Raw genomic sequence first — 22526 nt, forward strand, 5'->3', positions numbered from 1 at the left:
CAACGCCACCTCTCCTACTTCGATACATAGTATACGGGGGTGAACGCTCACCTCCCTGAGCCCCAAACACCCGGGAATCTCGGTTTTGACAACAGGACAGTTTCGTTTCTGCACTATCTTGTGGAAAAGGCCAGCCGTTATACCATTAAGGATGGACGTCTTTCACTTAAAATCCTCTATTATCTACCTAGGTCTAACTCGCACTGAGGCTCCAGAATGCCTCTTTATTGAGACAAGTAAGTGGTCATTACTTTATTCAGCTCCCAGGCCTGACGGCCCTGTCTCCTCGGGTTAAGAACAGCGAGATCTCTGGTGCCTACATTGGTGGCAAAAGCCAGCAGAATAAATGAGAATCAGCTGACTGGCACTGAAGGTCTCTGATCCCCAAGATTCTGACTTCCCTTTTACCTTCCCCTAATTATTCTATTTGGCCAGATGATGGCACCTTTTTTCCCCCAATAGAAGTGATCGCTCTCTGTTGCAACAATTTATCTGAATGCCGGTCTCAAGTATTTTTAAGAAATAACATCACTGTTCACTATTTCTCTGATCTTTTTGATCCTTTTTTACTACTTATCATCTTCTTTATTTGAAACAGATTTTTAACAGATAATCTTGATCGTTACAACAATATCTTGCTTGCATTTTATTCAAATAATTCTTAAAAACAGCTTAAAAAGCCGTTTGGAATAACATCAAGCTTGCCATCAATCAAACGAAAAAATTCCGCTGGCGGTTGTATAAACATCAGATCAAGTCTGATGTCTTCAAGGATTTCAGAGTGAACCATAAAAAACTCCATTAACTTCTGACAAAGAATGCAAATTAATCACAACATGGGGTGAAATGAAATTAAAGGCTCTTTTCTAATCAATGACAAGGCAGGATGAAATATTTGTTACTCTCTCTGCATCCACACCGCAGAGGATGGTGTGGATGCACTTCCCTTGCAAAGCCCCAAATGCAAGGTGTGAGTACAGATTCACCCACGGTCGCTGTGGAGCCCTCCCCACCCCCCCAGAGCTATCTGCTTACAAGTCGCGGAGATTCACAAAACACACTAATCATCCGAATCTCAGGTGCATCCAATTTGTTATTCACACTCTCCCATGCCAGTGAAAAGCCTGGCGCAGACAGATGCACCAGGAACCCTAAATGACAGCTTTGGCCTCCGGAAGTACGAGCACTACAGCAAAATCTAGTACAGCCTGCAGGTGAAATGTCTGGAGCTCCATATGGAGCAGGGAAAATTAACAACAAGATGAAAATCACTGCAGCAGCGGGGAGTCGGAATTTTTGAAAAAAAAAAAAAATGAAATTTAAAGATGAAGAAAGAGAAGTAATAAATTAATGGGGTGTGAAAACATTCAAAGCTTTACAATACCAGGGGCACTATTTGCTCAGATTCCTCCCCCCCCCTTTTTTTAACTTCAGGTCATTTTGATGTAATTTATTAACCAAGATCAGGAATTGTAGCCAAAAGAAGAAGAATATTTTTATACATGCAAAAGTACTTTAAATACATTTGTATCTGTATTATTTTCACTTTCCCGGGCATCTCTCTTATCAAATTTCCTGGTGCCAGGGCGGACGTATGCCCTGCAAGTCTCCTTAATGAATTTACTGTCATCCTAACGCAGGGCGCTGTTGTAAAGTTTGAATGAAGGATGGCCGTTTTTAGCAGGCATTCCTTTTCATTTCTCCTAAATTATGCTGTCATTAAACAAACCAGTGCTCACCATTATGTCTTTAAGTCAACTGAATTCAAAACTACATGATTAACTATAACCAGGCTCTAGTCCTGGCCCAGACTCGCATCTCTTTCTAGATCATCCTTAAAGCTAAATGTTTAAGAAACTGAGACACTGTTCACAAGATATTTAAAAGGGCAATTTTTCACTATCTTATTGCAGAATATGCTTCATAGGCACCTATAATTTAATGGCACAGGGTTCCATGAGGGCTCTGGGGCCCTTTGGATCCCCCTGTGACCTTGTAAGACATGGCAAGAAAGGCCAAAGGGCTCTACGGAACGGTCTTGCCATCACCCACCACAGCTCGACCCTCTCAAGCTCATCATTTCTTATCTGCACCAGAGGCCTCCCTGGGGCGGAGGAGGCCAACTACAGGGCTGGTAGGGCTGAGTGGGAAGGAGAACAGGGCTATGAGAAGCCTACCAATTAAGAGGTCACAGGGCCAGGCACTGGGTTTAATTGCCTGCAAGTCTGGACTTCACCGCACTCACTCCTCCATAAGGCACGGAGCTCCGCCCTTCTGCGCTTCAGTCTGCTCACCTGGAGGCTGAAAGTAATAGTCCCTGCAGGTGGGCTGCACAGCCGGGGCCAGCTCAGAGAGCGGCCTGGACTTCCATGCAGGAGAGGTGGTCGGGGAGTCCAGGCCGCCCTTGTTCTTCCCTTACAAGTTGGAGTAGCAAGACTGCATTTACAGGGGCTCCTCGCCTTTTAGCCTAGGGTCCTAAATTGCACGCCACCTGAAGGCCTATGGGAAACTAAAACTGACAGTGCTTTCACAGAACAAACGCCCAACCCACCAACAATGGAACTGATAGAGAACAGTGACCACAACCAAAAGATGATCTCAACCAAAACCCAGCCCTTTCACCTTCATGTTGGTCCCGGGCCACTGACTCGCCCTCCTACCCTCTCGACATCCCTCCCTCGTCTGCGTGCCCACCGGGTACACGCGGTGTCACGAGCAGGGAGAAGGGCTGCTAACGACCCTGTCAGCCACGCGGACACCGCCACGGCCGGGGCAGGACGAGTCTCCTCCCGGCTTTATCCTCTGCTCATTTCACACTCTGCTCTGGCTGTGGCTGGCAGGTTGCTGAGAACACCCTCTTGCAACCTTCGGCTGATGGCTGCGAATCCTGCTTGGTGCTGCAGCCTGACACCAGGCAGTGGGGTGGGCTTCGGTGCTTCCCTGAGTACTCTCAAAGCGCACTCCCAGCCTCTAAGGGCACCTCTCCACTCAGATGAGAGGTAGGTATTTGGGATCCTCATTTCAGAGATGAGGAATCTGAGGCCTCAAGGAGTTACAAGAATTAGGCCTGTGCTGAGTCCATGGTAGAGCCGGGTTCTCATTCTAATTTCCTGGCTCCTGGTCCAGAGCTCTTTTCCACAGACGGTTCTCAACTTGCCCCTAGTGACGGGGCCGATGTGACTGTGGGCTCAGCAACCATTCCTTGGCACCATACCCAGCCCTGAGTACAGAGGGAGGCAAAACTACGAGGGCTTAAGCATATATGCAAGACTTTCATGTGATCAAGGGCAGCATTGGGGGCGACGATCGGGATGAGGTGTCCTCAGCTCAGCAAGGACAGCGCTGCTTTGACCCCGTGGCTGCTCTGTAAAGTCATGAGCCTCCTGCCATTGGGGCGGGGCGTTCAGGTACAGCGGGGATGTTCGTTTGTTCAGAGATTTTGAGAGAGGTTGGGTTTGAGGACACCTGACATCCCCTCCAAGCTGAATCTCTGACTCATTTTTGCCTCCTCTGCTTGAGAGCCCATGGACCGAACCAGCCACAGGGCAGCTGTGAGCTGACAGGCCCGTCTCTGCCCTACTGTGGGGCCGGGCTGCCTCACAGAGCCGGCGTGTGTTCACGCGAGATAATCTGGGCACAGCGAAGACATTTCATAACTGAGTCTCGTGGTACTATAAAACATGGATTTTTTTTTTCCCTTCAACTAATTTATTTGAGGGCAAAAGGAGAGGCAGGAAGGCATTTCTAAAGTATCCTTGCCCGATCTTCAAAGCCTATAAGGTAAACACCAACTCCAGTACAAATCATTGATTCCAGCAACAAAGAACCCAAACTTCTACCCAAAGACCCAGACAACAGGCCTGACGGCATCAAAGTTGTTTCTATGATTTGAAATAAAAGAACCAATTTGGTGACATTCTATAACAATTCAAGAAATACATCCCCCCCTCACTCCAGCATAGAGGTTGTTGCTAACCAGGGAGTCTGGCCCTATTACATTCGTTCTCAACTTTCACTTGACTGACAAGTAAACAGTCTCAGATGTTCAGAAAGACAAAACTGCAAAGGGATATATATGCAGCCTCTTCCCAAATCCGACCACAGCCTTCACGCACTTCTTTGGCAAATGCAATGGCAACCTATTTAGGCTCTTCACTCACCCAGTCTCACTGAGGAACTAGTTCAGATGTCAGGAAACTCAGAAACAGAGGTCCTTTCTCAATCTTTGGAATTTTTATTAGACGGCTTACAAGGTTCCCACTAAGACTTCTCAGGGAGATACATTGTAGAGGGCCTCTTATATTCACTATCAAAATTTGGGGGGGACTGCATAAATTGGCTTAACAGGGAATTATTTAAAAATTACTGACAGAATAAGAGGCTTACCAAGATAAATATTCTAATGAGCTATAAATCCTGAAAATGTGATTTTAATTTGATGGGCTACCTAGAGCTAAGAGGCAAGCCTGTGTACACGAAAATCCCACTGAATGCTAGCCCGTGTGCCAAGCGGTTATGTGTTAGGGCTCCTCTTTAAGGAGAAGATTGCGCTTCCACAAAAGACGCCTACAGATTGGAAAAGTCAGACCCACACTCTTGAACCTGACAACTTGGACGATTTCCCTTCCACTTATCTGATGGCTTTAACTGTGAAAGAAAAAGGATACAAAAGAGACATTTCAGCTAGTGACGGCTCTTTAAATGTCCACATGGGTATCAGGAGATTTGCTTAAAACCGCTTATAGAGATGGGAGAGAGAATGAGCCCCGTCCTATTATTCAATAACCATGTTTGTGATGCATCTGCATAATCTAACCATGCATAAATTAGTATGTGTAATACAACACTTATTTGCATAATAATAGCAAGTTAATAGATGCTTAAAGAGCAGAGACCAACACCACCTTTAAATCAGACATGCCTCCAGGCACTTTGGCCTGTACAGACCAAGATGCCAGAAAAACAGTGAGCATCAACCAGACGAACACAGTCAAATCATTCATTTTTCATCCCTCTAGACACTCTGCTTATTTCCCTGCACACGCTGGGGAATCATTTTCAAATCACAAAACAGCGTTACGTTTTAAGTGCTAGCACCCAGCTATAATCAAAATCTTAAATGATAAAGGTTGGCGTTACCGATGTGAGTATAACACACCGTCTGCTTTCTTAGAAATGTGGATACGAAGGAGCAAAATCTATAAAGAGAATAATACGTTGGAAATCACACGCATAAATTGGGGACCTATTGGCCTAACAAAAATAATGGCCTGGATTAGATATTATCAACCTTTGTTTGAATCGTTAAACTCAAAGAATTTTAATTGAATCCCAAAGCTTAAAAAAGTGTATTTAAAAAAAAAAAAGAGGCCGGGTCTCTGCTCCAACCTCCGCGAGCATGCGGTACGGGGCTGGGTGAGGAAAAGACGTCTCAAACGTCACACAAAGGGCGCGGTGGGCACGTTCAACCTTTAACAAAGAGGGAAACAACCTGGAGTTAAAAAAAAATCAAAAACCAATAGAGACTGCTAAATGACTCCTTTAAGATATCACTTTTCAATTTAACAGGACAGATTTATTTGTATGTGGCTCCAATGTTCACGACTGCTCCCTGCACCTTCATACATAGGAATGAATGTCACAGTGGCAAACGGCAGTAATGAACAATCTTACCTGAGGATATGGAAACCTCCCAAGAGCAAGCTGGGAAAGGAAATAATATTTGTCTAGTTATAGATTTGCATGGAGGGCAGATCTTCTTAACAGACAAGCACTACATTTCAGAGTTGCGTCTAGCGGATATAAAAAAAAAAAAGCTCACCATCTCGAATGCACCAACTAAATTATTGCTGTAATTACATTAAGAGCTGTATTTAGAATGGACATTTTCCAATGGACAATGATATAATATTCTAATTTTCATAACTAAACATTACCCTGATGTGGTTTCTCTTAGGAATTATTCTCAGTTTTATGGCATTTATTCACATGGACACGTGTGTGACGGTTTCTTGTGGACAGAGATGTAAAACGCAGTTGGCGTTCCTGTTTATAACACGGGAACATCTAATTACTCCTAGCCCACACTCCAGTTCTTTAGTTACGTCTACACGGATGGCTGTGGGGAGTAGAGAACGGGCCATATCATGAAACTGAAGCTGTGCCACTGTGTTCTACTCAACTTCTCACGGTTAAGAAGGAAAGAGCTAACGTTAGTGGGAAACCGACTATTTCAGGACTGTGAAGTTGAAACTGCAGGCTTTTAAGTCTGAAATTGGGAACAGGAATCCTCAGACGTCTCTGTCTGGCTTGATTTGTAAACTGCTCTGTATTTATGGGCTGGTCATTTCATTCTAGTCTTCGGATCCTCACCAATAAAAACAAAGTGATTCAACCAAGAGTAGGCTTGATATAAAGTAATAAGATCAAATCTTTAAGACCCACCTCAACTTGTGTAAAGGAAAATAGTGGCATCCTTTTACAACTGCGTAATGTGAGCCATCTTCAGACCCCAAATCCCTGACACGCATTTGTAACTTCATTCAAAGCAGAACTGCAACATTGCAGAATTTGTAAACCGGACGGGATTTAAAAGAGCATCAATCTCCTTTACAGATTAGACTCCCAGAGTCCCACTGAAGGAGTTCTCTCAGTTAATCAGGAAAGCCCAGGGACTGAGCCCGAACCTTGTAACTTAATCTTGTGTTCTTCCCAGCATATTACCCTGCCTCTCTAGATCTTAAGAAGTTGCACACTTATTTCATTTTTATTTATTTATTTTTTGGAGAGGTTTTTGCTATAGGGGATGTACAGTTGCCATAAAGACAGAGAGACAGAAAGAGACAGAAAGTGAGAAATCACCCCCGGGGGGGATGGCCACACCACAATCTCTTCTTCTCCATTCTCCTCTCGGGATCTTGGGTATGCATGCACACACGCCTGGCGTGAGTTTAAGCCACCGGTTCCGGGACTTGAACCGCAGTCGACTACATGGGAGTCCAGTGACATAGCTATTATGCCAACTGCTGGTCCCAGCACACTTAATTCAAAGACATTATTGCTATTCATAGATTCTTGAATTATTCTGGAAATATGTTTAGAATCCTGCCAAGCTAACAGAAGAATACTTACTTCATTTTATTAGAATTTCATCTATTTTGAACTTAAAAGTATACCCCCCAGCTTATCAATCTTGTAAATTATTTGTAAAATAAGGTTTGAATGCCGTATGGCCATTACCAAAACCTAAAGCCCCTTACAAATAATATTCTATTATTTACTAAGGATAGATGTGAAGTTATTGAGGTTTTGAAGTTCTAAAACCAGTTTGAGCAACAGCAATATAAAAGGAATAAACCATATGACCTTGTAAGGTGCCTATTTGAAAGGGATAGTACTCATTTGGGTGTGTTTATGTGTCCATGCATGTGTGTACAGGTACACATACACACACACAGATAGTCCTCTACTCATAATGGTTCGACTTAAAGTTTTTCAACTATAATGGTGTGAAAGCAATATACATTTAGTAGAAACCATACTTCCATTATTTTTTTGGGGGGGTAGGTTTTTGCTATAGGGCGCGTGCACTCGCCAGACAGACAGAGAGAGACAGAGAGATAGAAAGCGAGAAATCACCCCCCAGGGGGGATGGCCACGCCGCAATCCCTTCTCCTCCATTCTCCTCTCGGGATCTTGGCACACACACACACGTGCCCAGTGTGAATTTAAGCCACCGGGTCCAGGGCTCAAACCATGGTCGGCTACATGGGAGACCAGCGACATAGCCATTATGCTAACTGCTGGTCCCCTATACTTCCATTTTTGAACTCTGATCTTGTCCTGGGCTAGCGGTATGCACGTCCAACACTCTCTCCTGACGTGGGCAGCAATGTAAACACTGACGCTCTCCGGCGTACTGTGTGGCCGGCAACTTTTGGATATTGGGTTTTGTGTTTTCACACCCCGGCATGTCTACACAATGCTTATTTTTGACTCTTAGCATTTTCAACTTACAATAGGGCTTACTGGAACATACCCTACTATATGTCAAGGAGCATTTGTATGCATGCATGTGTGCATCTACATATATGCACATGCATATATATGTTTTGAAATACCTAGTTTCAGTACCATGTACTCAGATCTTGCATACAAGATAAATACTGATATGTATATGGATATTCAAGATATAAAGTTACGTTATCATTATTTTGATAGGTAGATACCAGTAATCCTGTCAATCATTGATGACAAAGGCATCCCAAGAACTGATGATGGGAAGCAAGTGTGGATGTTTACCAAAGCCCCTTAGAGTTCTGCTGTCTGTGGCTCCCCACCCATCGGGAGGGGATGACTTGGCTTTCCTAGTCACTACCCACCCCAGCCCCCACGAGTACAGGCTACAGGTTTGACCTACAGTGTATTTCTGGGTGGTGAGAGTACGGCATTGATTCAGAGGAGTCGCTGTGTTCTCTTGTGGAGAGTGACTAGGTGTCTGTAGCATTCTAAACTAACTTGACAGGCAAAGCTGCTCACCAAAAGCTGTCCCCTACCCTCACACCGATCTGGGGGTAACTTCTGTACACAAATCGATATGGAGTCAGGAAACCTGCAAGGGGAGGGCGGGCCTCTTATCTATAAATGCTAACAGCTTAATAATACCAGAAAATATGTAGAACACTCTACTTCAGGGCCGGCAGGTGGCATGGAGGTTAAAGGCACTAGACTCCCACATGGCCCATCATGGTTTGAGTCCTGGACCGAGTGACTTGCTTTCTCACCTTCCTTCTCTCTCTCTGTCCCTCTCTGGTCAAATGAAAATAAATAAAGTCAAATAAAATAATTCTTTAAAAAAAACCAACACTGCCTCAAGGCCTTCTACAAGTGTGCCATTTACTGGGAACAGGCTGAACGTGACATTGGGACCATGGGAGACTTTGGTCCACGAAGCTTACAGGCTGGGAAACTTGCCTTTCTTACAGTGGGCTTTATTTGCCTACCTCCCTAAACCGGCTGGCAGGTGCCAACGCCGGCCACTGCTTCTTACAGTTCTAATGATGCACAGCAGACTTTAAAGGAGAAGAAAAAATGTGGGAAAAGGAGAAAAATGTGAATTTTTTCATTTCAACACAAAGCCCTCCTTTCTCAAGTTCCCACTGTTCCACAGAGAGGCTGGCCCCAGACGATTTGGGGACATGCTCCCATTGAACTGGCCCCGTCACGACTGGCACAAGGTAGATCGGGTGGCTGACGTCATGTGCTGGCTCTGTACGCTACCACCATGCACAAGGAGAGGGAGAAAGTGCAGGCTGGTCAGCAGGGAGCCTCTCTGTACCAATCTGCTTGGGAGCAGGTGGCAGGGCTTGAACTTGTGAACTCATCATTCTTAGGTCCAGCTCTGCTTTCTGTGTGTATATCGACATCCCTGTGGATCTTTAGCTGTACCTGCCCCCTGTGCTCTTAGAGAACTGCTTCTAAGACCTCTTTGAGTTAGAGGACAGAGACTGGTCCTGACCTTGACCTGTAGGCCCTGTTGCATTGGCAGTATGGCCACCACTTCCTCTCTCACAAGGGCCACGCCATGAACTGCTCCTGTGCAGGCCGGTGATTGCAACTGTAAGCAGTGAAGGCAGGCAGTGGCACTCTTAGGCTGGCACCGAAAGCAGTCATTTTTAAGGCCCTGGGAGGAGAAGCTGCCTTCCCTACCCTCCCAGGTCTAACGCAGCTGCAGTGTTTGTATTTCACACCGTCTGTCCTTGGCAAAGTAGAAGGAAATATGAAGCCAGGTCCTAGAACCTTTTCATCAAATCCTATTAGGAGGAGATGAAAAAGAAAAAGCGCTCTTAGTAGACACGACTGTAAGAAGAACAAGTTCTTCTTGAGGCTGTCAAAAGTCAAAATAAACACAGAGCCCGCGTGGGGACGAGGGAGCGCACATATGCTCTGAGTGAATATTTCAGACAGACAGACCCGCGGCCATTCTGTATCTTTACCCCTACTGGTCTATTAATCTACTTGCATTTCCCCAGTTTTTATTGTCAAGGTATTATAAATTAGGAAACTTACAAAAGAGAGTATGTAATCTTCTCTGAAATGGCCTGCAGATATGTCACTGTACTAAATGTGTTTCAGATTTAATGAAGCTTTAATGTCCTTTTTAATTTTGCCCGTTTCTGTATCACCAGGGGTCGGCAAGGCAATCAGCACTCAAGAGGGTGGTTTGGTTTAGAACTAGGAAAAACTCATTTGCTTATGAGTTGCACTGTATTTTCTTAATTAAATTTACTGAGTAAAATGGTTTAAGTTCAGCCAACCAATGACCTTTGTATGTAGATTTAGATTTATAAATAGGTTAACAGTTAAAGTAAAGGGGGAAAAAAAAGAATTGGCAACAAAGCAAACAGATTACGGCTAAGCCAATAGAAATCTTTGCTCTCTTTATCATCTTTACAAAAGGCGCGTTTAAATATAGGCAGCTTAAATCTGGTTTTTTTTAAAGTACACTGAAAAAAAAAAAAAACCCAAAAAAACCCCTGTGAACACACATAAACGCCAATCATTCATCAAATGGCTCTCATATCCTTTCCATTCCCAGGAGGGGAGCAGCTTACACTGTAAAAGATTTGGAAAGCTTTATTTATTGTTGGGGGGTGGAGGTAGAGAAGTGGGAGGGAGGGGATTTGATTTAATGTTAAATATGAAAGTGCATTTTAATTCCAAACACTTGAGATTTAGCAAACTGCTGAATACTGTTTGTTGCAGGACATCTATTATGTAAAAGACAGACAGGAAAAAAAAAAAAAAAAAGCTCTGAGAGGTTCACCAGTTGGGAATATATTTAAATAACTATAAAACATCAACACTTCACTGTAACACTAAAACTGCTCCTGAGTGTCATCTTATTGATCTTTGATTTGTCCAGTCATAATCTATGAAAGGTTCCGCAGTCAGTGGCATTGGATATGCTAGATTTCATCGTTTAAATGGTGTATGTATATTTGTGTGTATGTGTGTGTAATGTAACAACTGCCAAATACATAGCAACTTCATGACAGAAACCTCTGTACTTTAACAAAAAGTTAGACCAGAAGCTAATTTATTTACAAAGCAATAAACATGGCGTCTGTTGATAATAAAAACAACTACTGTCATGAAATCATAAATGATAAAGAGAAAAATAAGTCATCGTAGCCAGAAAGCAAGCGCGGCATACAAATTCAAGACCTGCTTTTGGTGATCAAGTCTCCTGCATGGACTATCAACAATGCTGCAGAAGTGGTTTTAAACTTACAATTGTACGGAAGAGCACTTGATTTTTTTTATTCTTAATTTGGACATATTCTAGACATAACTGCAAATTGAAAATAAGCATTTTCAATATAGCCAGTGAGCTAGCTGAAGGAGGACTTTATAGTCTGAAATGTTCTAAAATTTGTTCTTAATTACCTCGTGCACATTTTATACAATTAAATTTCCATCGAAGGATTTTGCATTTAGATTGTGCACTGCAGTTAAACCTTCATTTTACAGAGAGGCAGAAGCCACTTTATAACATTCAGACACAGGGAAACTTTTAAAAAATCAGGCTTAACTACTGGATTACATAAAATTCCCTAGGTGAGATTTCATCTCAAGACCAATTTACACAGTCCCCGAGAAAGAGTTTAAATCATCTGAAACTATGCTGGTGGAGAGCCATAATAAATATTAAATACCTCAAAAGCTACCCTCAGATTTTACTTTTCTTCCCATGTATCAATTTCACTGTCCTCTTACTGCATGGTTTAACAACAATCCGAAGGATATAACAGCAATTTACCAGTGTTAAAGTGCTTTGGAGGTTAAACTGACAACAAAGAACACAGAAACACAAAGCATCTTGAAGTAGGGTTTCAATTAAATGTGGAGGATTTAGTAATGCAGGGCAAAAAAAAAAAAAAAGAGTTACAAATTAATTTAATCTTCTGCCTATAGTTTGCAGCTGCACTCCAAAGTGTCTAGGGCTTAAGAACAAAGCCTTGAAAGGCCTCGGAGTGAGGAAAGCTTCAATTTTTAATGTATAACGCCATTAGCTGATAACTTGTGGAATCTGCAACCCCCGTGGAGGGGCATAAGTGCGGGTAACAGAGACTGATGAAGTGACATATTTGTTCACGTCTAGAACTATGAGGAAGAAGGTTATTACTATCACCACCAGGCCCAACAGAAATATGCCCTAATAACCTTTGGGACCTTCCGCATTATCAGTTCTCAGTGCATCAAATATATTAAAATCAAAACCTAATTCACTTTAATTAAAGACAATTAGTTTGTTTTACTATTATTGTTTAACTTATATGACGTTATAATACATCGCAAATTAAACATGGATAATCAATGTAATGAAGCATCACCCCGTGTGCACCTTGCCATCTCTGCTTGGGGAAATTAGCTTTCGCTGGTGCCTATTTCAAAAATTCAAGGACAGACACCATCGTTACAAGTGGTGAAGAAGTAGTTTGCTCTAACGGGAATCCAGCGGGACCAAGCATCGCTTTTCTGGATTCAATTTATACTTCTTTGGAACAGTTTTCCTACAAACTAAGGGTTTCTTTCACACACACACACACAACTATGGCCCAATGGTGGGACCAGAAGCGTTGGTGGCAAAGCTTGTTAAATGACAAGGAACGCCGGGCTCTACAGACGTTGGGTAATGGCGAAGGACCCATGTGCAAATGCCCCGGAGACCTGGAGTGCAGTGGGTGAGCCCCCGCACCCGCCATTACCCGTGCCCGCGAAGGGCCGAGGACTCCGAGGGCTTGTAGACAACGTCTTTTCTTTGTATGGAAAACGCCTAAATGCCATGCTCCCATCAGGAGTGCTCCTTAGTGCTCATATTTCAAGCAGAACTCCTCCTCCTCACCAGAGTCCACCGATACAAAAGAAATTTATTTTAACTTAAGGGGCCCAAACACCAAAGGGCCAAAGGAATCAATCAAGGACTCCTCTATGGGTTCGGAAAGCCCAACATTCTAGCCCAAAGTACTGATGATAATGGGGAAAAGACAGCATTACAAACAGACGTTTCTAATAGTGGTTTTTTTTTTTTTTTTTTTTTTTTAATTAGAAATGGGCTTATTACAGTGGACACTTAAACAGGGAGAGGGCAACAGTAATTCACAAGTACCAAATCCTAATGCTGTTCCTTTAATTGCTTTATTTGTCTCACTGTTGAAAATGATTGCTTGCTGCGGCCTAACCATGAATGCTGAAAAGCATGATACATTGAGGTCTCAACCTGGGCAAACTGTACCTAAACTTACACTTTATTGCAGCTTAGTTCACAATCTTCGCCTAATATAGGGTTATATCCCAGTGCAGCAGGAGGATAAATCATCCTGGAATATTACTCCGGCAAAGTTTAGCTGTGACTGGAGCATATGTGCTTCCGAGCCACTGAAGCAAAGGCCCATAAAATACACTAATTACTGGAAGTTATGGTCACTGAGTGATTGATAGCGCTCTGCGAGGCAACTTCCTCATTTTCAGCTCCTCTGACGGGGCTCATCCGCCACATAGCAATTACTAATTCATGACCCACCCCTCAGGCACTAGTACCTTTACTTCCAATTCTCCTGCTACCCAACTCCTGGTGCAGCTGGACACTGTCCTCCTTCATCCTGATGGCTGGGGAAGGATGACAGAAAGTACAGTCCCTGCGCAACACTGCTGTTGTGAATCCTTGAACGTGGTGTGGTCTTCCTCACCCCGTGTCCCAACACAGAACCCTTCTCCCACAGTGCTGTTTCGCAGCATCGCTCCCTTTTCTTCCTTGAGAAGGAATATATGTGTGTGCATACATACATGTGGTATGTATACACACATACATGTTGGCGCATATATACACGCGATATGTGTGTACATACATACATGCCTGTGCATACATACACATGGGGGGGTCTTCAAAAAGTTCATGGAAATTGCACATTATGAAAAAGCTATATGTGGATTTCTTTTTCTTTTTAATTTTTTTTGGAGAGGTTTTTGCTATAGGGTGTGTGCTCTCACCAGAAAGACAGAGACAGAGAGATAGAGAGCGAGAAATCACCCTCCAGGGGGGATGGCCATGCTGCAATCCCTTCTCCTCCATTCTCCTCTCAGGATCTTGGGCATGCACACACATGTGCCCGGCATGAGTTTAAGCCACTGAGTCCGGGACTCGAACCGTGGTCAACTACATGGAAGTCCAGTGACATAGCCATTATGACAACGGCTGGTCCCAGATTTCTTTTATTTTTTTTTTAATAATTATTTTATTTAATTTTATTTAGTTAGTTCAATTTGACCAGAGAAGGACAGAGCAAGAGAGAGAGGGAAAGTGAGAAAGCAAGCCATCAGGTCCTACACTTGAACCTCGATGGGCCATGTGAGTGTCCAGCAACCATAACCACTATACCACCTGCCGACCCCAACTTCAAGGTTTATTTGCACCAAAATAACTTTAATTCCACTTGCCATGAATTTTTGAAGTACCTCACGTATGTGTGTGCATAGGCATTAACCTGTCTGTACTACATCAACCCCAAAACTCCGGCTGAGTAACATTTTAATTGAATGTGAGTGCACTATGGAATTTGAACCAGGCTGCAGAGTAACTGTGAGGCAGCTAATTGCTACATACAGGGAAAAGGGGACAGGCCATGCGGTGGTGCACTGCTTAACACCCTGGACTCACTGGTCAGGTCCAGGTTTGACTGTGCTCCAGGCCAGTTGAGACTTGGAGAGCCTGTGGCGTGGGGACCCTGCTGAGGGCCATCGTCTCTGTCTGTTATGGAAGAAATAAACTTATAAATCAATTCAGTAACTTGAAAAAACAGAAAGGGGCGGTCCAGCTGTGGTGGCACACACTGGCTGGTGCTCCCACTCATGGGCCTGAGGCCACGCGCACGCGGGAGGTGCCATTCCTGAGCAGAGACACGTGCCTGTGGTCCCAGCCCCTTGAGTTTGAGGCAGGAGGACCTCAGTGGGGAGGGAGCCCTCTTCTTCTACCAAGACTCGTTTCTGTAGTTTTACAGACAGTCTGACAGTTCCCTGTTGATCTCCATCAGTAGCTCTACCCAAAGCAATACTAATTCAAATATTTGGGTATAAGTAAGTCCCTCAGTCCCTTAAAAACTGCTGCAAAGGTCTCTTCTGTCCTGTGCACCGAGAGGAAACAGTAAGAGACTCTGAATTAAAGAGAGACTTTGAAGATTCAGTCATGATGAATGACATTTTACTCTTATTATTATTTTTTTTTTAGTTTTTTGCCATAATGCATGTGTTCATCAGAGATGGACAGAGAGAGGAAAATTGATAAATCATCTAAGATGCTCATGCCGTAATCCCTTCTCCTCCATTCTCTACTCCTTTTCGGATTTTGGACACATATGTGACATGATGTTCAAGTCACCAGGTCCAGGACTCAAACCATGGTTAGCCATGTAGGAATCCAGCGCCTTAACAATCTTCAAATGCTGCACAGCTCACATGAGGAGAACTTTCCCAAAGGGAATCTGAGAGATACCACTGCCTGAGAGGGACCACCGGCTGAGAGGGACCATGGGCTGAGAGGAACCACCAGCTGAGTGGAACCACCGGCTGAGAGGAACTGCCGCAGGAGAGGAAGCACCAATGGGCAGATGGAACTCTATCCACCTATCCTTTCAGGACTTGGCTCCAACTGCTCCTCCTCTTCCTCTTCCTCTGTCAGGAGCTGTTCCCAGGACACTCTACTCATAATTTTGTAGACAAAATTCCCCCCTCTGTCTGTCCATACTATTCACTGTGCAGCATACCACATTCTACCTGGTGACTGTACCCAGCATGCTACACTGTCCTGCATCTCCAGTGCCTGGTACATTCCCACCTGTTCAAGGGTCAACTCCACATCAGGAACAGCACTGCAGGAGGCTGACGGTACCCGTGTGCCGAGGGTCATCCTCCCAGGGCTGACCCGGTTGCTTCTAGTTAGAGCACCTTGGTAAGTGCAGCACACGAACTTGGCATGAGTGCTCGACAGGCTTAACTGATGAGGCTCGCTAATGTAGCACTGCTTAGGATGATCGGCAGCTACCGCTCACACGCAGCTAAATTTCTTCTTTAAAAACCTCAAAACTTATTACTTGTTTATTTATTTTTAAATTGCTATAGGGCAGATGTGTTTGTCAGAGAGAGAGAGAGAGACAGAGGACACTTTCTGGGTGTGTGTGGGGAGGGCATGCCTCAATCCCTTCTCCTCCATTTCTTCTCCTGAGACTTGGGGCGTGCACACACGTGCCCGGCCTATTTCTCAAGCTGCCGTGTCTAGGACTTGGACCACACAGTCGGCATCTGGGAGCTGGCTGCCTTAACGATCACGCCAAGGGCTGTCCTAGCTTATTTCTTACTCAACACTAAAGGGCTTGGGAAAAAGGAGATCAGTTAACTGGCCCAAACCCATCTCAGTGCCTATTTAATAACCATTTGAATCCTCGCAATAACAATTACGGGATGGCTTCCTCCGAACATGTTCTGTAACGCTGACCTGTGCCCGTCGACAGCGGGCCGCGGTAATCAAGACAACGGTCTTGGACCCAATCCAGGGTTTCCATCTCCGAACTGTGCTCTGGCGTCATGCAGCTGCAGGCACCTAAAGCAGATGTCAGAGCTGCGCCTAGTCTGCTGTGCTCACCCTAGTTCGTACTTCTATTTCCAGACGTTTCCAAGTCAGTGACACGTTCACACCCCTGGCCTCTGTATGTGCTGCTGCTTCTGTGGGAAAGCTATCCTCCCGAGCCTTCAAAACCTAGCTTAGAAGCCCTCACTTCCAGGAAGCTTTCTGGGTTGTGCTGTTTCCCGGGATGACTGTGATGGAGTCTTCTGTCTTAGATGTTCTTTTGCAATGTGACCTTGTTACTTCTCATCAAGAGCCTATACTGAGACCAGCAGAACACGGCAGGAGCGATCCTGTGTAATGTCTGGGTTTTGCCTTAAGAGATCTGCAGCTTTTGCCATCGTAGCTTTAGCATGCCAGGCACCACAAAGCTAGCCACACGGGAGAGGAGGGCGATGGAGGGCAGGGGGAGAGATCAAGGACAGAGATGACATCCCTGCCTCTCCTGGCCATCATTCCATCAAGGCGCCATGCATGCAGGAGAAGTCATCTTGGATCTTCCACTCTTTTTTTTCCCCTTCAAATTGCCAGTGAGCATGTGTACTCATCAGAGACAGAAAGCACCCTCCAGTGAGGTATGGTCATGCAACAATCCTTTCTTCTCCATTTCTCTTTCCTATCAGGATGTCTGGGATGCAGACACACCTGACATGTTTTTCACCAGCCATGTGCGATGCAGCCGTCCATGCACAGGGCTAGACTCCTGCACTATGGGGCCAGCTGGGATCTTCCTTTCCTTTCCTTTCCTTTCCTTTTCCTTCCTTCCTTCCTTCCTTCCTTCCTTCCTTCCTTCCTTCTTTCCTTCTTCCTTGCTTCCTTCCTTCCTTCCTTCCTTCCTTCCTTTCCTTCCTTTCCTTCCTTCCTTCCTTCCTTCCTTATTTTTTTAAGAATGATTTATTTAATTTATCATTACTATTATTATTTTTTAAACTTGCTACAAGCATGTGTGCTCATCAAAGAGAGAGCGAGCGAAAAAGCAAGTTGTCAAGTCCAGGACTCAAACAGCAGCTGGCTGTGTGGGAGTCCGGTGCCCGAACCACCAGGTCACCTATTGGCCCCAAGGGGCTCTTCTGTTCTTAACCACTATTTGCAACCTCATGAGAGGCCCTGGTGCTCCATGGAACAGCTGAGCCTTGCTAGGATTCCTGACTCACAGAACCCCCAATGCTTACTTCTAGCCCCGAACTTCAGTGGTAACCTGTAATGGCAATGCTCTCTTACCCACTTCTGCTACAGCAGACACATTGGAGGTTAGATGAATTTTTGTGTTTCTTTAAAAAAAAAAAAAACAAAAAAAAACACCAGGCCTTGGTTTCAGAAAGATAACAGGCACATTTTTGAAATGCGGTAAAACTGATCCAGTTTTTGCCTTGAAAAACCTGCTGGGCACATGTGTGTGTGTCCCACATCCTGACAGGATGGAGAAGGTATTGTAGCATGGCTCTGACAAGTGCACAGACCCTCTGGCAATTACAAAAAAGTTTTTTATATTGAATAACAAGTTGTAGGCATTTTATGTTTTTTTTTTGCAGAGATTTTCACTGCAGGGCATGTGCGCTCGCCAGACAGACAGAGAGAGACATAGAGACAGAAAGCGAGAAATCACCCCCCAGGGGGGATGGTCACGCCGCAATCCCTTCTCCTCCATTCTCCTCTCGGGATCTTGGGCACGCATGCACACGCGCCCGGTGTGAGTTTTAAGCCACCGGGTCCGGGACACGAACCGCGGTCGACTACGTGGGAGTCCAGCGACATAGCCATTACGCTAACTGCTGGTTCCCATGTTTTTGTTTTTAAAGAAGCAGGAAGTTCAGCCTGCTCGTCATACAGCAATAGCTTGTTTCTTTTCCACTGACAATCCTTCAACGATCCGAAGATGGGCTGTAGAATGCCAACTATCTTTGCTTTCTTTTTCCTATTTCTCTTTTTAAAATTTGTTATAAGGTGAGTACCCATGCTGGAGAGAGAGACAGAGATACAAAGAGAGAGAAAGCAAGAAAGCAATCCCCTGGGAGATGCTACACTGCAATCCCTTCTCCTCCGTTCTCTTAGGATCTGGGGCATTTATGCACATCTGGTGTGGTTTTCAATCTGCAGGGACGGAAACTTGAGCCGTGCATTCAGCCATGGGAGACCCAGCTGCTTTAACCACCACCGGCTGGCCCGTCTCCCGTTTCCTTCTTCATTATTCATATCAAGACTTTGCTGAGGACTGGCTGCTGTGGTGTACCAGTGGCATGGTGCTCTGCAATGCTGGGAGCCGATGCAGTACGGGGGCTCAGTTCCCTGGCGTACCTGTACACGCCAGGGGTATGCGTACACCTGCCCATGATCCTGCCTGGCTAGGAGGAAGGCTGTGGTGTGAGACCCTGTGGAGGGAACTTGTCTTTCTCTCTATCTCTAGCTTATGAAATAAAAGACAATTTTAAAAAGACTTGGTTGACTTATTTTTAATTCCAAATACTGTGTATTTGTGTGTATATATGATATGTACGGCGTGTGCCACTGGAAAACATTTTAAGTCAGTATGAAGTTCATTAGAATAACAGCATGCTCAGATGAGAGGCTGGCACCTGCTTCATCTTGTTTTGTCAGTCTCAAGCTTGTTCCCGACAGCTCTGAGCACAGAGGAAGCCCCACATGCCTTATTCAGAGGGAAGCCCCTCACATGGCCAGTTTCACACTCACTACCATCGCTGACAACCGTGGAAAATGCACATTTAGGCATGGTAATCCGAGACAGCCGGACCCCTTCACAAACCTTGTGAAGAACTGAACCGGTCGATCCATCATCGGCCAGAGGCCATTTTAACAGCTCCTTTGTGTAATAAATTGCACAGAATTTTAGATAAAAAAAAAAAAAAAGACAATGGGAAAAATCAAGTCAGGACGCAATTACAGGAAAGGGAGTAAAAGCAGGGCATGAGCGACACGGGCAGTTCTATGCTCTTTTCCTCCACGATCTGCAGTGGGAGGAGGAGGCCTAGGACAAGGACCCCACTCAGAAGCACCCACAGCCTCCCACCTTGCTATCTAACCGCCCACGGGAGTTTCCTTGTCTTTGGCCCTTTGATCCTTTTGCCCTGAGGGTCTGCAGCAGGAACTCCTGCTCAACAGGTAAGGCATTCTGTCAGTTAAGAGCAGTGACTGAATATATTATATTAATAGGAAGAGTCGATTTCCACCCACATTTTTGAAAATAACCATTAAAAAGGAGACAAAATATCAGTATTTGAGTATCAAGGTTTTATGACATAGAAAAACCTGACAGCAGCTGCTTACAGGGAACCCAGAGCCATCGGTTACCCTTTTGAATGGGTTCACAGTCACCAAGGGCCAGAAGGCAGACAGGCACAGCCCTAGGGCCACGAAACACAGCTGTCCCTGGTGTTTTCTGGTAAGAGGGTAATGGGTTCTATACATGTAGGGACAGGAACCAAGTTTAGAGAATGCTCCATCATTCTTACTACTTGGTAAGCACGCAGTATACACAGGAGGCTATTTCAAAGGGAAGCTTATTCTTTTTCATTTTTGTTAGTGGACATGGACCCCTGCCAGAGAGAAATGGAGGGGGTGGGGAAGAAAGTGCACCTGCTCCAGTGGGGCATGCTGCAACCCCTTCTCCTTCATTTCTCCACCTTGTTGGGATTTGGGGCATGCACACATATGCACCCTATGAATTTTTAAGATATTGGGCTAGGACTTGAACCATGAAGTGAGCCATGTAGGGTCTGGCTCCCTTAATCACTAGGTTATGGGGCCACCCAGGGAAGCTTACTTCTTTTTTTTTTTTTTTTTTGTAATATTTTTTTGCCATAGAGTAGTGTACCCACTGGAGAGAGAGAGAGGGAGAGAGAGAGGACAGAGAGATAGAAATCATCCCCTGGGGGGAAGGCTACACTGCAATCCCTTCCCCTCCTTTCTCCTCCTGGGATTTTGAGCACACACACACATGCCTGGCATGAGTTTCAAGCTTCTTAGTCCAGAACTTGGACCATGGTTGGTCAGGTGGGAGTCCACCATCTTAAGCACCATGCCACCTGCTGGCCCCGAGAAGCTTACTTCTTAAAGTAACTCTATGAAGTTGTTAATGTTAAATGAAAGAACTTGCCAAAGTTCCAGGAGTACCGAAAACACTAATCCTGCTTTCAAAAAATAAACAATCATTGTTCATCTTCTCCCTCCTTTATTACGTTATAGGCTCGGGCAGGAAAGAGAACGTGCCCATTTATTTCCCAGAGAGTGTGCCATGGTAAAGATGGCAGTAGATGAGGAATGCGTCATTCTAACGCTGTCTTCATTCCGCATGTGAGAGACTGACGGGTGGAATGGCAGAGTGACTGGCCGAGATCACACTGACTCTCAGTAGCAGTGTCCACACGTAAACCCTACTCTGGTTAATTCAGAATGCGCTTTCCAACAGTTCACGAATAGGATGACAGCCCTTGAACCTAAAAATGATATCAGAAAGGAAATGACAAGCTCTCCATTAAACTTCTCCAGAAGTTACTGTTAAGGACAGTGGGCTAGGTCATCCACGCCGCTTCTTTAATACTTTCATCTTTATCTACACAGCTCAACATGGTTTACGTGTTCGCTTGTGCTGTAGAAGATCACACTGCGTTTTCTTGATATCCAAGGAGTCCAGTCTGGTATTATTGAACAGTACGTATAAAGGCAACAGGAACTGAGCTATGTTAACAGCTTTTACATTTCCGTAAGACGAGGCAGTTTTAGCCAACTATTTGTATTTTTTTGTGGTACATTTTCTTTGGGAAAAACTATCATTCCCCAGGAAAAAACTTCCTTATACAGTTTAGATTACATTTGCTTTCTTTGCGTTTCCATAGAAAAACTAAGAGAAGCCCAATCTTACAGGACATGCAATGTTTCTCTCACACTGTAACATTAAAATGCTTTCTCTGATCATTTCCTCCCCTTTGCTTTCTGTTCTTTCTTCCTTGAACTTCTGTTTTTCATGCTAGACTTCCTGGTGTGGTTCCTTAATTTTCACTTCTCTCCTACTTGTTGTTTTCGCAAAGTTCTTTCGTTGTAACAGTCTGTTCTTGTTTCGTGGGTGAGATACTTTCTCTTACTTCTTTGAGGATACTATTGGCAGTTTACTTTAGTTTTCCCTGATATGGTTTTAAAGCCTTCCACATTGCTTTTAAGTTCTTTTTTTTTTTCCCTTTAATTATTTGAGGACTTTGTTCTCATTCTAAATGCCTCAAAAATCTCCTTCAGGGTAGAGCACTAAAAATCTCACTGAAAACTGTGCTCGTGGTGGAGCTTGTAGCTCGCGGGCTTTCCTGGGTGCACGCTCTAGTGAGCTCTTCTACCGAGGACCTACCAGTATCTGGATCTCTAAGACCCCTTGGCCCGATTTCTGCCAATCTGGTGTGTGAAAGATAATCTTTACCACTAGGATCCTAGGAACAGGGTGTGAGGGCTCACTATTCTTAATCTAAGTTTTCACTTAATGCCTCTGGGCCAGTCATGGGACCGAGACTTCTGTGATGCCTGGTATCACTTCTTTTATGCTCTCCAAAAAGAGAGAGAGAGAGAGAGAGACCTCCGCTCAGTCCTGCATAGACTTTGGGAAGGGATAACTCCTTCCCATGCTGAATTACGGAGAGGATATGTGGGTCAAACAGCTTAACTGCTGCTCTCCCTGGTCCCAGCTCCTGGTTGCAGATATATGGCCCCACCACCTCCTGAGCCTTTGGGGTGCTCTCCAGCGCATAAGGCTGCTTCCTGCTTTCTCTACCACTGGCTCAAGACTCAGCATTCTGAGTTTTGCGAAGGAGTTGACAGCTGTCCATTTGCTTTGTCACCTCTAAAATTTGAT

General features: G+C 44.6%; 1 protein-coding gene across 13 annotated transcripts in view; it reads right to left on the bottom strand.

Annotated features, from left to right (window-relative positions):
* The window catches only part of MAP2K5 (mitogen-activated protein kinase kinase 5), a 332934-nt gene that overhangs the window by 101160 nt on the left and 209248 nt on the right, over window positions 1-22526 (bottom strand). For 10 of the 13 annotated variants that reach the window (XM_014589750.1, XM_027773806.1, XM_006153474.2 and 7 more), the window contains one exon: window positions 5674-5703. The exons of the other annotated variants lie outside the window; for them this stretch is intronic. In XM_014589750.1, coding sequence (XP_014445236.1) covers window positions 5674-5703 — 30 coding nt within the window. The remainder of the gene's footprint in view (window positions 1-5673; window positions 5704-22526) is intronic. 13 annotated transcript variants of the gene reach the window in all.

Source organism: Tupaia chinensis, unplaced genomic scaffold (genome assembly GCF_000334495.1).
Source record: "Tupaia chinensis unplaced genomic scaffold, TupChi_1.0 Scaffold000377_2, whole genome shotgun sequence".
Classification (NCBI taxonomy): domain Eukaryota; kingdom Metazoa; phylum Chordata; class Mammalia; order Scandentia; family Tupaiidae; genus Tupaia; species Tupaia belangeri.